Source organism: Lolium perenne, chromosome 7, assembly GCF_019359855.2.
Source record: "Lolium perenne isolate Kyuss_39 chromosome 7, Kyuss_2.0, whole genome shotgun sequence".
Taxonomy (NCBI): domain Eukaryota; kingdom Viridiplantae; phylum Streptophyta; class Magnoliopsida; order Poales; family Poaceae; genus Lolium; species Lolium perenne.
In genome coordinates this window covers 264642329-264662910 of record NC_067250.2, presented here as the reverse complement: position 1 = coordinate 264662910, position 20582 = coordinate 264642329, and the positions used below count along the sequence as shown (strand labels likewise).

The following is a 20582-nucleotide window of genomic DNA, read 5'->3' as shown; positions in this document are numbered from 1 at the left end:
GATTCGTTGTCGGCGAATTAGATTCGGTGCATGGTGGTGCCTCCATGGTCGAAAATGGTACTAACGACTATCATTTTTTGGTATATCCACAAGTATTTTTTAGAGAAAAGGGAGTCATCCCCGATTTCATTAAGGAAACCAGTTTTCTGCTACAACGTAACAACCCTCACCACCCAACGCAACACAGAACATGTACTTAAGGTTTTTACAGATCAGGTAGACTGAAAACCTAGTTCAACTTGACAGTAAAAGGAGAGGACAATAGAGAGGGGGGAAAAGCAGATAAAAGCAGGAAGAGATCCAGTCGCAAACCAAAACTACTCCTACTTAAATTTGCAAGATTTTATGCTCCTTCTTTTTCCTCTTCTTTTCTTCTTTTTATTCCTCTACATCATCAACCTTGGCGTCCAGCAGATCCAGCTTCTTCTTGAACCAAATATTTCTTTAGCTACTTTTTCAAACACCCTTGCATAGAATTCCAACCTGTTCCTAGCGTCCTCATTCACCTGCAAACAACTCCAACAATTAATATAATAACAGATTTTTAGAATAACAACATAAGGTCTTCAGACCATATTTTCTCAAAACATGCCAGCTTTCTAGTTTTCGGTATATCCACAAGTAAACTGTTGCAATGATTTCTGGGCGAATGCTAGAGAGAGATTTCTTTAATGTGATGTGTTTCTTCCATGTTAGATGTGTGGGGCACATGTGTTTCATGTTGACGGTGAAACGTTCCTTTACATCGTACTGCAACCAAATAGATATTTATCGCAAATGTCTTTACATGGATTCAATCGAAAAATTGCAAAAGTTTAGAGACGATGGAAAAAAGTGTTACTAGCAAAGTTACATACATATGAAAAAAAAGACAGACACTCCCTTCCTTTGCCAATACTTGTACTTCTAATTTTTGTAACTTAATAAAGTTGACCAATTTTATGGAGAAACATAGCAGTATTTATGACACTTTAAAATGCAATTTAATAATACAGAAATTTAATTAACATCACAGTTTTATCTAAACTTAGTAAAAAAAATTAAAATTGACACAAAACAAAAAAAAAAAGATAGCAGTATAGCTATTTGATTGCGAAGTGCTAAAAGTTGTTGCTCGAAAGGGTGGGCAGCCGGCTAATTTTCACCAGATCAACCGGCTCGTGATGGAAACTTGAATCCACAACTAGTTACGGATGCAATTTTCTTTTCGTGACACTTTCTAATTTAAAAAAATGGAAACTAAAATTATGGACCAAAATTGTGTTGTATTTTATGCATTTGTGCAGTTTCATTCGAAAATATGACCATGTATAATCTACACAAAAATAATAAATGATACGTAAATAGTACATGACGCTATTCACCTATGTCTTTTTTTTTGCACAGGTCACATACGTATGATCTTATTTTGACACAAAAATTTCCAGATTCCTAATATATAGCATAGCCAACATCTACAATTTTAGTTTACTTTTTTAAAAAACTTAAAAGTGTAAAAAAAAAAGAGGTACATCCACAACTAATTGCTGGATATTCGCCCTCGCTCGTGCTCGACTCTCCCCATTTAAAAACTCTCTGAACCTTTGGAGCGACGAATGTCGGACCCATGAGCTCATCCATTCGTAGGTCAACGGCAAAAGAAACCGAAGTGGAAAGATTCTCATCTCAAAGAGAGAGAGAGAGAGAAAAAAAGACTGGAAAGACCTCGAAACTAGCAGCAACACCGGTCTCGACCTCTCTGGGCTCCTGTAGTCTGGTGTCTAGACTCTTTGGCCTGCCGTCTACCTCAGCGCGGCGTGGAGAGACGCAGAGCAACCAAATTCCGCAGAGCAGAAGGGGACTAGCAGAGGCGGCGCGAGAGAAGACAGAGCATGGAGGCGGCGGCGAGGAAGACCGTGTGCGTTACCGGCGCAGGAGGCTTCGTTGCCTCCTGTCTGGTCAAGCTCCTCCTCTCCAAGGGACACTACGCGGTCCGCGGCACCGTGCGCAATCCTGGTAAGGGCCTTCCTCTGCCCGATCCGTCCTTCTCAGTTCCCACCTCCCCAAGTTCCTCTTTTCTCTTGGTCGTGCCGTCGAAGATCTATTATTAATTTATTGTCCAGCGGTATGTAAGTTGCTGAAACGAAACCAGACGAGGGCAACACGTGGTTCTTGGATGTCGACAGAAGCTTCTTGAGATCCTAAAATTCTGATGCTTTAGCAGTTTTTATAAGTCTCTTGGAGCAAACTGTGTAATGTTGAGATGAAATTGCAAGAATTATAAACTCCTACATTTTGTAGCTATTGAATTTCTGCACTCTTATCTTAGATCTAAGTTGGTGACGGTCTGTTCACTAATCACTCTTATGAGATTACTTCTTAAATTGCTAAGAATTTAATTATGCCAAGTATCCTACAACGTATGCAGACATATCACATATGTATGGCTTTTGACCAGTTCCTTAGATTAATGTAATTTTGTATAGTTTTTTTTATTTTGCATAAAGTTAAGAACTATGACGACGCAAGGGTTTAAACAACTCAAACAACGCAAAAAAAAAAAAAATCTTGTGCAGCAGCACGAGCATCTGTCTAGATTGAATAGTAAATTGGGTTTACTTGTGTGTGATGGACCCAAGAAATTTTATATACATGATGACGGTGTTGTGTTTTGTGTGTGCCCATGTGCTGCAGGTGATGATAAGAATGCTCACCTCAAGGCACTAGACGGTACTGGGGAAAGGTTGCAGCTGGTCAGGGCTGACCTGCTGGATTATGACAGCGTTGCATCAGCGGTTGCTGGCTGTGAGGGAGTCTTCCATGTTGCTAGCCCTGTCCCTTTGGGCCGATCAACCAACCCTGAGGTGAATTTTTAAGGACATATGTTTGTCAGTTTTGTGGGGTTTTCAGCGGAAACAAGCTGGTGAAGATTGTGATTTAGTATGATGCAATTTATTGCTAACTATGTGTGGTGGCTTTGCTTCCTGAGTTAGATATAACGCCTACTTGGCTTTAAGGCCTAGAAGCATATTGCAATTAATTTTCCATCCTTTCAGGATGTCTGTGATTGCCTATGAACATAGTTCATGACATCAGACATTGTTTATTGCCTGATTTGTGCTTTCTGCGACATCAAGCTATCTGAAAGTTACCTCTTTCTCTAATATAGTTCTATTATATGGATATCACTGCGCATTGGTTGATTTCTAGAAACAAGTGCTGACGATAATAATGTATTCTTTACTGCTTTGTAGGCAGAAGTCATAGCTCCCGCTGTAACAGGCACACTGAATGTGTTGAAGGCTTGCTACGAGGCAAAAGTTAAGCGAGTTGTTATGGTGTCTTCAATGTCTGCTGTGTCCAATAATCCTAGCTGGCCTAAGGGTAAAGCCTTTGATGAAGAAAGCTGGTCAGACGTGGACCTCTGCAGAAAGAGTGAGGTAAGTAAGGCAATGCCTTCACATTTGCTAAACCTTTGGTAGGCTAGTATACATAGACTCTTAATTAATCGCAAACATATATTTGACTTGGAATACATGTGGTTTTATATCTAATTTTAATCTTCAATAGTAAGTATTCTTTGCTGAACCATATTTTTATCTCGAGATTCAAATATGTTGTAAACAATCATTTACCGGTTTTAGGTTAGCTGTAATTTAGGATCCACCAAATTAAGAGCTAGAGACTTTTTTTTCCTGTTTGAATTCATATCACGGTTATCTTTTTGTTGGATCCTGTGAGCACATCCTGAAATGCTTGATTTTTTTTTGAAAATATCTGGCATTTTTAGGGAGCTTTGCAACCACACATATCTCCATTCTCCAAGTTTGTTACGTGTAATAGATGTCCTTTGGGAAGAGAAAAGTTTCATATGCCTTCTCAGTGCATTTACAAATATGTTAATACTATAACATTTACCTTACTCTGGGCCTTGACTCTCAAATTCATGTCTTGAATTCTTCGGTCGTTTTCACATGTTGAAATTTTTCTTTAACTCAAAAGTCACCTATCCACGCTCTTTCGATTTTTTCGCATTGCTTTGTCCAAAGCGGAAGTCATTGAATAGGTGTCTATGACTTTATAATAAAAAAATGATGTTCTTCAGCAAACCACACAAAATGTTCCTGGTCTCTTTTTGTAATTCCTTGCTCTGGATCACCTATTTGAAGCAAATTATCTGTGTTGTCATTCTGGCAGGATTGGTATTACCTTTCCAAAACACTTGCAGAGCGTGAGGCTTTTGCTTATGCAGCAAAAACTGGGTTGGATATTGTAACTATTTGCCCATCATTGGTAATTGGCCCCTTGATGCAGTCCACAGTTAATGCAAGCAGCAAAATCCTCCTTAATTATCTTAAAGGTGGGTGTGTTTATCTTAGTTTTCTCTTCTTTTATGCAATTACATAAACGAGTGTTAACTGGAATTGCTCTATTTGAACTGGGCCATCAGAAATGATGCATGCCTCTGTTGTTTGTTTCCAACTCAACCAAACATGTTAACCAATAGCAGAAAAGAACATTATGCCTTTACAATCAAGCTATTTTGAATCACCAAACTTGTGTAAGCTCATAGTTATGTTTCTGTAAAAATGAAAATACTTTTTTCTGCAGGAGAACACGAGACTGTAGAAAATAAAATCAGGAACATAGTGGATGTTCGTGATGTTGCCGATGCTCTTCTTTTGATGTATGAAAATCCAGAGGCGTCTGGACGGTACATCTGCAGTTCATCACCAATTAAAGTGTCTGATATGATAAACATACTGAAGACCATATATCCAATGTACACTTATCCGAAAAAGTAAGTGCCTTTCTCAGCAGGCAACTTTGCTTTTCTTGCTGCTACTTCAATTCTGCATTGATAATCTAGATGATATTTCTTAAAAGGAAGTATAATTATCGAAGTCCATTTTTTCTTTTCTGAGCATGTCCGCATCACTCAGAAAGTCTAGAATTGGGACTGGCATATCATATAAAGTGCAGTACAGTAATATGGAATGTAAATTTTTAACTAAAAGATGTCCCATATCACAAAATGCTACGGAGTACAATGTTTGTCCTTCCTTCCATTTTTTGAATTCTTAACTCGCAAGCAACTTATTGTTCTTTCTGCTTTGCAGCTTTGAGGAAGTGGAACACAATATCATTTACAGTTCAGAGAAACTTCAGAAGCTAGGGTGGACCTTCAGGCCTGTAGAGAAGACGCTCGGTGACAGCGTCGAATCCTACAGAGCATCTGGCATCCTGAACTGATCATGCAGCTGAGACGAGTTTAGCTATTGATGGTTTGCAGCAATACCCCTTTCTGATTCATGTAAACCGTGAAACTATCATCAAGGAGTCATGTACCACAAAATACGTAGAAGCATTTAAATAAAGAAAGAATCATGTGAGCTGTGAAACAAGCACAAGAGTAGTTTCAAGCAGAGTAGTTGCATGTTTTGTTCGCTGAAATATTTGATGCATATTATAATTCCTGAGCCAGCTGAATTCTGAACAGGTCTCCCATGTTAGCCTGTAACTTGTGACGTTCAGCATGGTAACACAGTTGGAGTTCCTGACTTGAATGTCCCCAACAACATTTGTAGAGTAGGGTACAGTACAGCGCGCATAACACATTCAGTTTGACTGAAGGTGGAACAGAAGAGAGCCAGGGACCAAAATTTAATTTTCAAAAATTGGCAGGGGCCGCGCGAACGCGTACCCCCTCTACCACAAATTATGACGTTCACTCTCCCACTTGGGGAGATGATAAGCCAACGCATCCACCAAGTGCAATGTGGACCATTGACCTAGGCCACGAGCCTTCTTGATCGCTCGTAGACCCCGTCCAGGTAAGTATGTTGCAAGGTTGGCGGAGGCCCTGTATATGTAGGACGTGTTTGGATGATTACCAAAGCTGACCCTACCAAAAAAATGGCTAGCCCGCGAATATTGGCAGCTGTTTGGACTGACGCCAGAGAATTGGCTCGCCAATCACCCTGGCCGCGCGCCCGTGTAAATCTCGCCAACGCGCGGGCGATCTGTGGGCGTGCAAAAGCTACGCCAAAAAATTGGCACGGCGACTTTGCCCCTTTGTTAGGTGGGTCCATATATTTTTTATTGTTAATTGGTGCATGTAGGTCGATGTTCTGATTCTTTGGATAACTAGTAATTGTGCACGTGCCACGCACGTGTAATCGTGAGAAGGTTGTATTAAGTATTATGGCATATATTTTGTTAGCATTTTTTTTGAATTCCACCCTACTTCAGTGAGTTACATTTTTGTAGCTTTCTTCATCTACATCTTCTTTTAGTTCTAAATGCTAAACTTTGGGCCTACAGAAACCACTCATCAGTAAGCCACCAATTTAATTAAGGAAAACTTGTAGAATACTATTTGAAACAACAACCAATATATAACCATTCTTTTATCGGTGGCGTTTCATGGCACAAAATCGGATGCACCACCGAGACAAAGAAAGTTCAAGATGCAAAGGCCCTAAAAAAATAGTATACAATCGCCAGCTTCAGAGCACAAGAGCCTGACCCGAAACTTACACCTTGCATTTATGTCTGACGTTAAGCATGCCCGTAGGTCATCTTCACCCCTCTTTGCATATATAGAGCAAAATAATCAAATATCAGATCAACAAGAATGTATGACAGTGAACAAAATTGTCAAACTGAAATATCAAGAAGAAAGCAACATTCTTTGTATCTTCATTTCTGAATTTTGATGGTCTGGTAGAAATGAATCCCTTCTTTTCCTTGTTCTCTACTGTTTCCGCATCTTGTAACTCCAGAAGTCATAGATAAAGAGATGCACATGCCAAGGGTGGTTTAACTGGCAATGAGCGGGCACTGCAAAGATAGTCTTCCTAGGAGGTAGCTCCCCTCGTCATGCAATCCCCAGTTATCTTGAAAGAAATAGGAATACCAGTAACAAGAACCAGGAGAGCAACCAAAATTGTTCGAAGATGCTATAGCAAGTTGTGCTTCCTCCGGCCCTCACAAAGCTCATATCCACTTGGTTCTTAACCTGCTAAATTGGCATATAACACTCAAGAATTCACCGTAACTGAAAACTAATGCACAACTAACATAATATGTAAATTCGGCAGAAAAAACAGTATACACCACATAAAAATAGAATAATGATATGCTATATCATTGGTTAAACAATAAACACTCATATGATGCATGTTTAGAATTCCGATAAGCTCATGGTGGCATTCAAACACCCTGGATTTTGACCACAGCCAAGAACTGACTACATTTAGTCATTAGATAACTTCAGAAATGATTCAACGGATTGGAGATTTCACAAGAATTAATTAATTGAGAGTTTGAGACAAGTTTCACACATCATAGATACTATGCTTAATTCTTCTTCTTTTTAATTCGCACTTGATTAACCACATTAGTAATAAGGAAAAAAAAGATAACTAAAAGATCCTTGATGTATGTATCAGAGTGGTCGGTTACAGGCATGTGTGACCCCGGGACGGGATCCTCTAACGTTTAGCTACAAAGTCAGGTAAGCTACAGTCTGACTTGTCTTCTTCCTAATTGTATGATTTTGGATTAAAACAACTTAAATTATTATACATAATACTTAAATTATTATACATAATACTTCCTTAGGCCAATGATTTTCACTTTTTCAGTTATACAATGCAAGCTTTTCATACATATAATTTATTTGTTTGAAATCTATGGACAACCTGAGTTGCTAAAACTTTATATTACAGTGTACCACTAAAATGATATATGCACAGTATATACCGCACATACATGAAGAAGTGAATGGATGTATATATCCAACCAAACAAAAGAAACTAACAATATATTTCTGTCCATGTGCTCTGTACGTAACGAAAGCCAGAACAAAACTGCACGAACAAAATTATTTAGTCAAATGACGCGCATAAATTTCCAAACCATCCGAAAAATCGTACAATTCATGGTTATTTGCCGACACACAAAAAAGGAAAACAAATTACACAAAACTAAAAGCCAAAGAGCGTTTTATAAACTGTCAACTCGTATTATATTTGATAGTCAATTCTGTCACAAAATATTGAAGTGAATCAACTAATCAAATTATATCTTTGTTACTTATATTGCCACTGCTGCTCATCACACTTTAAGATTATTTACAAATGATGGAACAGTTTTGCTCATGTCACTCCTATGCAAACTGATCAGCACTGTAGTCAATTATGAAGCTCCTCCTATAATTTTGTTAATCTTCGCAGCAGGTGTTGACACATACATTCAAGCGAAAACTTCCAACCTCTCAGATTGTATCAATATGCTATGCATTTTTATTATTATGCATGATAATTTCAACCGAAGCAGTAAAGAAGTAAATAGATCTTTCTCTATCTAAGCAGCCACTAATTACATCGCCACATTGGATCACATCATAGATACTATGCTTAATTCTTCTTCTTTTTTAAAGCAGATGTAGTACAGGGAACACACTGCTTCCATGGCACCAAGAGCATTTTGTTTACGTGGTTCAAAAGCTAACTAATATTCCATCCAAGAATGTAGAAGGCTCAGATGCACATCAAATGTGAAATTCTACTACAGCGATGTTACACACAATTCAAACATGCCTTTTCAGAAGAACTCTTTACTAATAAAATGGCAATGTTGGATCCGATCAATTCGCAATGAGATGGTTCATATCACTGAGGACATTACCACAAGCAAAATAGGGCCCCAGATCATGCCATCTTCAATTGCTGCAATGTTTTTCGTTGAAGAAGAGAATGGATCAGACCTTGATTGGCGGCAGACGTGCTGCTGCGTCCGCGCTCGTGAGGGACGACGCGAGCGATGGGCGGCGGGCGACGGGACGTGCGGCGGGCGGCGGGCGGCAGGCCGGCGGCGGGCGACGGGCGGCAGGCGGGCGACGGGCGGCGGGGGACGGGCGGCAGGCGGGCGACGGGCGGCGGACGGGCGGCGGGCGACGGGCGGCAGGCGGCGGCAGGCGGCAAGCGGCAGGCGGCGAGCGGATTGTCAGCCCCGGACTGTTTTAGCGCTAATGTCGGGTGGCGTTTGAAGCGTTGGATGATTGTTTGACGGCTGCGATCTTTTGGATCTGCCCCCTCTGGGCCTTTTTATATTGGTATATAGATATATTATAGATTAAATGGTTGGCCCACGCACAATTAGCAATTGCATGCTCCAGGGTAGTCCGCGTGTGTCGCAAGATCTAACGCCTGGCATTGTTTTCGTAGTTTTTTTTTTTTTGTTTCTCTTTGTCTTCATCTTAGTATTGCTGCATGTATATCCTCAAAAATTTAGATAAGAGATCAGAGGTGTCAAATATTTTTGGGGGGCTAGCTAACCAAACACGAGACCATTTTGCCAAAATGTTGGTCAGCACCATGGCTATAATCCAAACAAGAACAATCTGCCAAAATTTTGGTCATGCCCTTGCATTGGTCATGCCAAATAATTGGTGGGACTAGTCAGGGCTCAAACCAAACATGCTCGTAGCCTCTTCCATCTTCCGCGTCTGTGCCCAGAAGCGAGGTGGGACTAAATGTGAGGTACGCTCGCTGAGTCGCTGGTGCAGCAGGAGCGCCAACTCCCTTGTTTCCTGGGCCGATTGTTTTCTGGAGGCCCACAGAGGTTCAGCCTTATGGTGGGTGGCATCGTGGCAAGACGCCTTGTAGTCTGTAGAGGCGCCGGGAGAGAAGAAAGAGCATGGAAGCGGCGGCGAGGAAGAGCCGTGCGTGATCGGCGCAGATGCACTGAACCCATGAGCTACCTGAGTTTTGGTTAGGCGGAGGTTCCTAAACTGCATGTCGATATGAAAAAGCGACAGCAATCCATTCTTTCACTATCTAGCCAATCTTTTCTTCTACTTTTTTTTTTAATCGGGGGCAAAAGCTTTGCCCCAATCTATTAATTAAGAAGAGGAATGCCCAGTTAATTAACGGGAAACCGGGCAAAAAAACCGTAACAACAACACCACCAACCACAAACGACAATAACACTTACAACACATGGGGACTACTCCCAAAGCAAATAACTCCTAAACTTTTAAACAACAGAGGAAAATAAACCATCAACCAACAGCGGACTCTTTTCTTGCGGCGCCATTTTTCTTGCTTTTGCTCCTAAGGTAGTCTTTCACCTTCTGGATTTTGCCCCTCGAAGACTTCTCCTCTAGGAGGCGAGCAATCTCTTTGCTAGATCCAGGGCTAGCCGCCTCTAGCCTGGCGAGAAGGTCGCAAAGCTCACTAGCAAAGAGCGCATCAGAGTTAGGTGCCGAAACATCTGCCTCGATAACCTTGTCGCCACAAGGGCTTGCCTCCACTGGCGGTGGTGCAGAAGCCACCTCCGAGATCACAAGCGAGTCTGCCTGATGGTGAACCATCGAAAGAGGAGGGGAAGGGTCCTCACACAGCTCATGCAGGTCGGGCATGATCTGAATCACAGGCATGATCCCATCGTTGCCCTCGCACTCAGGGGCAACTGACACATCAGGTTGCGGTGATGGGGAGACCCGAGGGGATAAACAACCAAAGAAGCATTCCTCTCCAACCAAATCTGCCTCCCCACGGGCCCTACCATTAATGGCTTCATCATCAACCTTTGATGCCATCACATCGACCACATCATCATCAACAACCACAAACGGCTCTTGCTCATAGGACTCACAGGAAGCAATCAAATCCACACGCCCCATGGACTCGGTAACACGCGCCAACAAAAGCTTGAATTTTGCAGCTTCCTCACGCAGAGGACGAGCCACCTCTTCGATGCGGACGGCGACAAGCTGAAGGATCTCCATGCGCAATAGGGCAAACTGGAACAGCAAGGCAGGGTCCAAACCGATGTTGGCATTGGAACCTTTGCAACACCCGGGAGGGGACCTAGGCGGCACCATCACACGTAGCGACGGGTAGCCCACGACCTCAGCCCAACTACGCGTCAACGCCGGCTGACAAGGTTGGACAGACGGGGTGCAACTCTTCTGGCAAGGAGTGCGAGCGGCTTGAGAGCGATCGCGAGCAGCCGGAGAGCGAGAGCGACAGAACCTTTCGCGATGCCCTGGGCGACGGCAACGAATGCATCTAAAGTAGTCGCGGCATGCGCTGACATGGTGGCCACGCTCGAGGCAACGAAAGCACCTTCCTCGAGCCCAACGCTTGAAGGCGAGGCTACGCTCAAAACCTTCCCTTGACGGCTCGAGGGAAGAGCCCTGGTCGGAGGGGCGCCCCTGACCCACATGCTCCCAACCCTCCTCAGCTTCAACAACTTCAACAGAAGCAGCAGTAGCAGCAGAGAGGCTGTCGCATGCCAACGGCGAAGAAGGACAAGTCTTTGTCTTCTCAGCTTGGGGAATGTCCTCAAGCGGCAGCGACAGGCACCCAAGTCCCTCAACCAACACGGCAGGGTCACGCAGCTCCCCGCAGGAAGGGGCAGAAGCAGCCGGATGCGCCAAAGCAGGCTTGCAGGCACGACGAGCACGGCACAGCCGCCCACCAACGGCAGAGGGGGATGAAACCACAACCTCAGCATAGGAGGGACGCCCCAAGCCATCAACAACCGAGGACGCAGCAGGGCAGATGCAACTCATCATGCCAGTCTCGTCTTCAAGGCGGCAGGAAGCAGCAGTGGACGTTGTCGATCTTGAGGCCAGCTTGGACGGCGAGGACAGGGGTGATACTGGGACGAGCTCCATCGATGAGGGAACTGAGGCGCAACGGCGCGGCTGCCCAGTAGAGCCGGAGCTCGGAGTCGGGGCCAGGCCGGCAGCAGGCGGCGGGGTGCGGGAACTTGGGCGCGGGGTCACCATCGCCGGCCCAGGGCGAGGGCGGGCGCGAGCTGGACCACGATCCATCCGACCTCGATTGGACGGGTCAGACCTCCGGTGGGCGAGAGCAGCCGCTCCAAGCCGGTCAGCGGGGACTCTAGCGGCGGAACGAGGAGCCGGAGAGGACGCCGCACCGCAGCTGTCAACCGCAGGAGGCCGCAACGGGCCACCGACCATCTCTGGCAGACGCCACACCGCCAGCGAGCGGAGAGCACGGCCACCGCGGCCCCGGCGACGGCTGCGCCGGGCAACAAGCTGGACGGAGGGAGGGCACGGAGGAGATCGCGGATCTGGTGTCGGAGCTGAAAAGCTTGGGCGGAGAAGGGAGATCAGGACGGCGGCGCGGGCGCGCGGTCCGTCGCGGCCATGGTCGCGAGAGCCTTTTCAAAACAGTCGCTTATATTGAAATTCATCTTTTCTTCTACTCAGATGCTAATAATGAGATGAACGGGTCAATTGCCACGTTCGGACAAATATAAACTTTTTATTTGACAGTCCAGTGTATATGAACTCTGTCGGACGGCTGAAGGATACGGACATCGAAGCGGACGCTTCCGTCAACTTCCAGGATGAGATGGTAACTTAAGACTGGTGCCAATGCATAGCCTCACTCTCACCCGCCACGTCAGCTTTTTTCCTCACTCTCACCCCACTCTCACCCCACGGTGCCAATGCACAGGCTATAGTGCCAGCTTTAGTTCTCTCTCCTCCACGTCAGCTTTTCTCTCTCTTCAACATCAGCATTTCTTTTTCACATTACAACAATATAAATAATGCAAGGAAATTATTTTATTGAACTAAAATTGTTACCGATTACATCATAAAAAAATTACATAAAAATCTGAAAAGATTACATAAAAATCTGAAAAAATTACATAATCTAGGAATTAGCCCACACATGCTCCATCAAATCATGCTGGAGCTGTGTATACATCGGTGACTCCCACATTTCGGCGAAGTAGTCCTCGAAGAGCTGATCGTGGGCACCCAGACGATCACGCCTGATGAACTCTCGGCGGCGCCAACGTCTGCGGTGACCCAGCATACCACTGCATGTTGTAGTATACAAGTCGTTGATATGATCTTTGCGAAGGGACTTCTTCACAATTTGCCATATCCCTCAGAGTGGTACAACAGAAACATTGCAGGTCATAACACTCCATACTTTATTACAAACATTGTCTTAACAAGTTGGTATTCTCACAGGTCCTATGAGAACACCCTAAGATACTACTAAAGTACGATTACAACTCATACTAAAGATGAAAGAGCTCAACAGCTTATTTAGATAAGCTCTACGCTGCTCGGCTCTATGATGCTAGGTATATCACTACTCCTCCACCTCCGTGTCATCTGATCCGTAGACTATCCCATAGTCTACGCCTTCTACTCCGCCGGTAAGATCGGGTTCTTCGTAGACCAGCTCGTAACTTCCTTCTGGTGCTCCATCGTTGATTGCCTCCACTTCCGGATCACAGTCTAGCAAGGGTGTCGAAAGAAAGTGAGTACAGAGATACTCAGCAAGTTCTAAAAGAATAAGAGGTGTTTGATGCACTAGCTACGACCATTAATCAGGAAATCTCAGGTCAATGCATGTTTTGAAAACATTTCTTCAAAAGGTTGCTTTTATTATGAAAACTATGCCCGTCAGTCTTCACAGGTTGACTAGAATTTCGTGGAGTTCCTTTCCTGCCGCGTTCGCAGTTCCCTTCCCGGAACAAGGAGTGACAGCCACAATTTGATACACTCTGCAGTGGTGCGTTACTTTTCCCACAAGAGATCTCACCCTTTTTGCCATCCGCAGAGACTTGCCCCCGTTCACACTTCCTTTGGTGTGAGGCCAGGTATAAAGATCCAAGCCCACACCGCCTTCTCCGCGACTGCAAACCCACCCTTTTGTCCAACCGTACACCTCCAGTAGACTTCCCCCGATAATACGGCTTTACTCATGGTGTACTCCGGACAATCCTTCATAGATGGTAGAGCCATCATCACTAATGGATGGGGATTTAAAAGGCCATCCCAACCTACGGCAGTGCCTCCAACACCCCGCCGGCTCTACCAATCCGTTGGCGTGCAGAAGGGAAAAGATACGACTGGCTTCCCCAGAGCCATTATAGATCTCATGGTCAACGCGATTTGTACGACGCTAGAATCACTGGACGGCATTGGTAATTTAATCCTAGGGTGATATAACCCATTGCAATGGAACCTCCACCATATCAACACATACCATGGTTCCATTGCCAGCCACATAGTCATATTCATAGTTGGAAAGTAACATTTTATTTGCGATGCAGGAATGATAAGTATATAGCTTTGCATTAAAGTAGTAGAAAATAATCAAATTGACATGAGCAAGGGTGAACTTGCCTGTGGACTGCGAGATAGTGCAGTTCAATGCAGTTGATGGAACCTGGACCTCGGGTTCTGTAAGAAGCATCATTGTCCGGTAAGGACAATGTTATAAAATCCAAATAATGCAATCATGGATGGATTATTTTATGTTGAATCCCTTTACCCCGTTGAGTTATAGCAATTTAGGGTTGTATTTAAGATTTATGTCTTTGACGGTAATTTACAGTTGATTTAAAAGTATAAACCATTTTAATTCACACAAAGTACAATAATTCAAAGTAAAACTATTTACTTGGTAATTCCCTTAATCATTCCAAAAATAATTGAAAATTATAGAGTTACCTCTATAGTTTTTGGAATAAAAAAAAGAGTATAGTATTTTTTTCTGGGAAAAATACCCTTTTTCAAAAGAAATGACTTGGAATAATAGAATTTCATTTTGAAATGTTTGAAAATAAGTATTTGAACTTATTTGAGATTTTTCCTTGAATTTTAATTACAAGGAAATAATAATTTTAAATTCCAAGTTATTATTTTAAATTCTTAAAATTCATAATTTTGAATTTGTTTCATAAATTCCATTTCATATTTTATTCTTGTTAAGATTTATTTTTTCATTCATTAATCCAATTTTTAATGGATTTTTAGAGTTGTGTTTGATTTATTAAAATTTGGTAAAGTTCTGGCCTTTTATTAAATGTTAAAAGACCAAAATACCCCCCTAGACCCATATTGGGCCCAGCCCAATAACTTAGGCCCATGGGACAGCCCACTAAGGCTTGCCCCATAGCGGCTCGGTGGAGCCGAACGGCCCACCGCACTCTCACTCACTCGGCCCTCTCACTCGATCGACCTAACCCTAATCTCTCTCGCGACGCCCTGGCGATGGCGTCGCCGCCATGGCCGCCGCCTCGCTCCGGCCATCGCCGTGCTTCCCTGACCTCGCCACCTACCTGATCTGGACCGCCGTGAGACGATCTATCGATCTGTCCGTGTGGTTTCCTCGATTGCTTCCTCTCCTGGCGAATCGCCTCCTCTCTGGATCTCGTGGATAATCACCTTGGGCGACTGGGTGATCTCCGACGAGCTCTCGCCCTCGCCGTCGACGTGTGCGCCTCCGAGACCGACCTGGCGCAGGTGCTGCTTGCAGTACCTGTGCCGTCGTCTCCGTGCCGTGCTGCTGTGGTGGTGTTCGTCGGCGTAACGTCGGCGCCTTCCCTGGTTTTGCAGCTGCTATGGCCGCGCGAGCACTGCCTCGCCATGCCATAGCCTCTGCCACCAGGCGCGTGTAAGTTGCTCTGCTCCTTCTCCTTCTCCTCTCCATACCTGTGCGCCTCTCCAAGCTACTGTGCTTCTTCTTCCTTATGCTCTGTTGCTCTCTGGTGATCCTGTGATCACACAGAACTCTCCATGGTTGCTTAATCCTCCTATGCTACCCTGTGCTGCAAGCTCATGGCCAAATCACCAATTTCTGGTACTGGCCAGTGTTGCCTTGCTTGCTGTACATGCTCTGTTTGCTTAACTGTTGCTCCTAGCCTGCCCTAATTTGGCTATGTTCTGTGGTGCTTGCTTATGAACTTGCTATGTCATGCTATACTTGCTTATGGGCTTGCTTGTGCTTACTGGCATGTTACACTTGCTTGTCTAGGTGTACTGTGGTTCATCAGTGACACTTGTGTGTGTGCCAGTGGTGCCTGTGATATGCTTCAGTGCTTCCTATGCAAGCCAATGATCCCTTGGATCATTCCTTGCTTGTTGGCTAACTTCCCTGTGTAACTGGGCTTGCTATAATTGATCCATTTGATCAATTGATTGTCAGTGATAGCTTACTAGTTAATATTGTGGCTAAGTGATTCAATTTCCTTTGTGATGCTGATGCTCAAGCATCACTGTGCTGTTGCTTACTCAAGCTACTGTCATTGCAAAGCATGGATCTGTGATAAATTCATGCTTGTATTAATTAGATTATGATGAACTGCTTATGCAGTAATGATTTAAATGACTTGCTTGGATATGAATTTGCTGTTCATGATTCTTTTACAAGCAAATAGAGTCTGAATCCATTTCTGGATAATGATGTGATATATTTGGCTTTCTCTTAATTGGTGCTAAGTGTGATGTGACCTCAGTAGCCTTGCTACTGACTGGTTGCTCACATGGTTGGTTGGATCTTGTTGGCTACTCATCTTTGCTTGCATATTTGGGAATCATAATAAATATGAATGCCAATATGCTTGCCTGTGAAGAAATCTAGGGTTTCTGATGGTTGTATGCTTAGGATTTACTGTGTAGTCTTAGCTGCTAATCTTTGCCATCTACTGGTGCTATCTATGCATCTAATCTGGCTAGTGTGTGCATCTGTGCATATGTGATAGTTTACGTGTATAAGATCCGTACCTAGATGCTTTCTATTTTAGTGGCTTTTGATCGCGGTAATCCTTGGTGAAAACCAAGTGATGATCTACCCATATGAGCATCTGCTCATCCCATGCTTATTTCATGCATATGATGGATCAGATCCCTTGGATCTTTTCCAGGAACTAGGTATACCTTGTTCCAGCTCCTAGAAAGAAATGTTTTGTTGATGCAGACTTGTGGTTTGTGTCACAACCCTTCACCTCCAGGTCTTGGATGATCTTCTCAGGTCACCATGATTTCTGGTGGTTGAGTGGGTGTGTGTGTTGGTTCTGTTCTTGAGCAAGCCTGGATGAACTGTGCTTGTTCTTGCTTCACCCTTACCTGGTGAATCCTTATCTGGTCGACTGGTTACTGTTTCTAGGGTTTGTGCCCCTTTTATATGAACCCTACTTCTGTTCTTGCAATGACACACAAGCCTGGCTTGCTTTGGTGACTAAGCTTGTGCATTGCCTTGCTGTGGCCTGCCCAGCACACATGAGCTGTGTGCTCTCATATGCTGAAACTTGAGCCCCTGGTGGTGCTCAGGTTTGGTCTGCTGCTGCCCTTATCTTGTGCTGTCCAGGTTTTGGACAAGCACAAGTGTACTGTGACAGTTTCACTGTCCAAACTGAACTTTGTGTTATTTCTACTAACTGTCCAAACTGAATCTGGTTAACACTTGTATTCTGGTGAGTATTTGTTCTTTGTTTTGCAGGTTTTGAAGATGAATATGACCAGAAGATATTCATCAAGGCATTTAGGCTAGGTTTTAGTTTAGAACCACATTGTAATTTTCCTTTTTCATTTCTGTTTATTATTGATCAATTCTTGTATCAAGAATATTGTAAAGACAATGTATTCTGTGTTGATTATCAATAAAGCTCAAGTTTTTGTTTATGAGCTTTTGCTTTATGTAATGTTTATATCCTGAATTAAATATTGTATTTAATATCCAATTGTGAAATTCAAAGTTATTTGAATTCATAAGTTGTGTTTGTATTGGGAATTCATATTTATATTGTTCAATGCTTATTGTTAAATGTATTAACACTTGTCAAATGAAATCATTCCCCAAATCAATAAGATACAAAAGAGATCATGTCGAAATTTCCCTAACTCACATTGCCTAACCCTAAGTGCAAAATGAGAGAGAACCTCGATCCCTCTTAGGTTTAGTTGCAATAAGGCGCGAAAATTTCCCCCGTTTTGCGATGAAATGCACATCCCATTTCTAAATCTACCCTTCGTTGTTCCTATGTTCTGGGTTATTACAGCCTCTCCCCCTTAACAGAAACTTCGTCCCGAAGTTAAGATTGGTACCTGAACATCTCGGGGTAAGACTTCTTGAGTTCTTCTTCTGTCTCCCAAGTGGCTTCTCGCTCAGGATGATGTTGCCATTGCACTTTGCAGTATTTGATTGCCCTGTTTCTTAACTTCTTCTATTGTACTTCTAAGATCTTTTCAGGCCTTTCCACATAAGTTAGATCAGATTGCAATTCTATTTCTTCATATGTGATGGGATCATCCGGTGCCTTCAAACACTTTCTGAGTTGTGAAACATGAAACACATTATGAATCTGACTTAGTTGTGCCGGTAACTCCAACTCAAACGCTGTTCCTCGATTCTGACTGATTATCTTAAATGGTCCAATATATCGAGGACTTAACTTTCCTTTTACTCCGAACCTCTTAAGTCCTTTCATTGGGCTAACCTTTAAATAAACCATGTCCCCCACTTTTGGTTCCCAATCTCTTCTCTTCAAGTCGGCGTAACTCTTCTGACGACTCTGAGTTATTTTGAGTCTATCCCGGATTACCTCGATGACTTCTTGTCTCTCCTTGATGTAGTCCGGTGTAAATTCCTTGTTCTCTCCGGTTTCATACCAACAAATTGGTGATCTACACTTCCTTCCGTACAATGCTTCGTACGGTGCCATCTGGATGCTACTCTGATAACTATTGTTATATGAGAACTCTGCTAAAGGTAAATGGTCCTCCCATGAGCCTCCAAAGTTCAGAGCACAAGCTCTAAGCATGTCTTCAAGTATCTGATTGGTTCTTTCGGATTGTCCTCCGGTTTGTGGATGATAGGCTGTACTGAAATCCAACTTGGATCCCAAAGATTCTTGTAGTTGTTTCCAGAATGCTGATGTAAAAATTGAACCTCTATCTGAGACTATCTTCTTTGGTACTCCATGCTTGCTAACAATCTCCTTCACATATATATCCACAAGATTTTCTGCAGTATCCTTTGTGTTTACGGCTATGAAATGAGCACTCTTGGTAAGTCTGTCCACTATTACCCATATCATATCCTTCTTCTTACTAGTCATTGGTAGACCAGTAACAAAATCCATTCCGATTTCATCCCATTTCCATTCCGGTATCTCTAGTGGTTTGAGTAATCCCGCAGGACTCTGATGCTCTGCCTTCACTCGTTGACATGTATGACATTCCGAGACATATTGTGCTATTTCTCTTTTCATGTTGTTCCACCAGAACATCTCCTTCAAATCCATATACATCTTAGTACTTCCCGGATGTATTGAATAAGGGGTTTCATGTGCTTCCTTTAATATGATTGACTTCACTTCGGGATCATCTGGTACACAGATCCTTTTCTGGAAGTATAATGAATCAAAATCCCCTAGATGGAATTCTGATGGTTTTCCTTCTCCAATCCTCTTGATTTCCTCTTGGATGAACAAATCATCCGCTTGCTTTCGGATAATCTCATATTTCAAGTCTGAGTACATCTCATCCATAATCCTCATGGTTGCTATACTTCCTTTGACATCACCTTGAATAAACAAAATCTGAGCATCCTCTAACTCTTTCCGAAGTTCCTTTGGAATCTCCCATTCCGTAGGTTGATTCTCCGTACTCTTCCTACTTAGGGCACCTGCTACTACATTAGCTTTGCCTGGTGTATAGTTGATCTTAAGATCGTAATCCTTAATCAACTCTAACCATCTCTTCTGTCTCATGTTTAATTCCTTCTGGGTGAAGAAATATTTCAAACTTTTGTGATCGGTGTATAACTCACACTTGGATCCATATAGAAATTGTCTCCAACTCTTCAAAGCATACACAACTGCCGCTAACTCGAGATCATGTACTGGGTAGTTGTGTTCATGTGGTTTCAACTGTCTTGATCCATAAGCTATTACCTTCCGATCTTGCATAAGAACACATCCAAGTCCATTCTTGGAAGCATCACAATACACCGTGTAATCCTTTTCTAGGTTCAGGAACTGCTAACACCGGTGCTGTGGTTAACTTATCTTTGAGTGTTTGGAAGCTGGCTTCACACTCATCAGTCCACACAAATGGAGTATTTTTCTTGAGTAACTTGGTCATTGGTCCTGCAATCTTCGAAAATCCCTCTATGAATCTCCGATAGTAGCCTGCCATACCAAGAAATCCTCGTATCTCCTTAGCATTTTTAGGTGATTTCCATTCCAATACGGACTGAACCTTGCTTGGATTCACCGCTATGCCTTCTTTGGTTATGACATGTCCAAGAAATTCAACACTATCTAACCAAAATTTGCACTTGCTGAACTTCGCATATAGCTGATGTTCCCTCAAAGTTTGCAGAACTATCTTCAAATGCTTGGCATGTTCTTCTTTATCTTTGGAATAGATTAGAATATCATCTATGAACACTATCACAAACTTGTCCAAGTACTTCATGAATATCTTGTTCATCAAATTCATGAAAATTGCTGGTGCATTTGTTAGTCCAAATGGTACAACCAAGTATTCATGGTGTCCATACCTTGATACAAACGCTGTTTTTGGTACGTCTTCCTTCTTGATCTTGATTTGATGGTATCCTGACCTTAAATCTATCTTCGAGAAGACTCCTGCTCCTTGAACTTGATCAAAAAGGTCTTGGATTCTAGGTAAAGGATACTTGTTCTTGATAGTTACATTGTTCAAATTTCTGTAATCTCCACACATTCTCTTTCCTCCATCTCTTTTATCCACAAAAATAACTGGTGTACCCCATGGTGACACA

The 20582-nt window shown here is 43.1% G+C and overlaps 1 protein-coding gene and 1 non-coding gene across 2 annotated transcripts; one reads left to right on the top strand and one right to left on the bottom strand.

Annotated features, from left to right (window-relative positions):
- The first annotated feature begins 1703 nt into the window (after nucleotides 1–1703).
- Nucleotides 1704–5469, top strand: LOC127312703 (cinnamoyl-CoA reductase 1). Its single transcript, XM_051343244.2, has 6 exons — nucleotides 1704–1995; nucleotides 2674–2843; nucleotides 3234–3419; nucleotides 4177–4339; nucleotides 4591–4780; nucleotides 5100–5469. Exons 1-6 carry the CDS (start codon nucleotides 1872–1874, stop codon nucleotides 5230–5232), a joined length of 966 nt encoding a protein of 321 aa, XP_051199204.1. The 5' UTR covers nucleotides 1704–1871; the 3' UTR covers nucleotides 5233–5469.
- A 192-nt stretch (nucleotides 5470–5661) lies between these two features.
- LOC127318178 (U1 spliceosomal RNA) lies at nucleotides 5662–5821 on the bottom strand. Its single transcript, XR_007861733.1, has one exon. It is a non-coding gene; the product is annotated as a U1 spliceosomal RNA (small nuclear RNA).
- Nucleotides 5822–20582: the final 14761 nt, after the last annotated feature.

Coding starts and splice junctions, on each gene's coding strand:
- LOC127312703 (XM_051343244.2), top strand. CDS start 1,872: ATGGAGGCGGCGGCGAGGAAGACCGTGTGCGTTACCGGCGCAGGAGGC. Junction 2,844..3,233: donor GCCGATCAACCAACCCTGAG/GTGAATTTTTAA, acceptor ACTGCTTTGTAG/GCAGAAGTCATAGCTCCCGC. Junction 4,781..5,099: donor ATGTACACTTATCCGAAAAA/GTAAGTGCCTTT, acceptor TCTGCTTTGCAG/CTTTGAGGAAGTGGAACACA.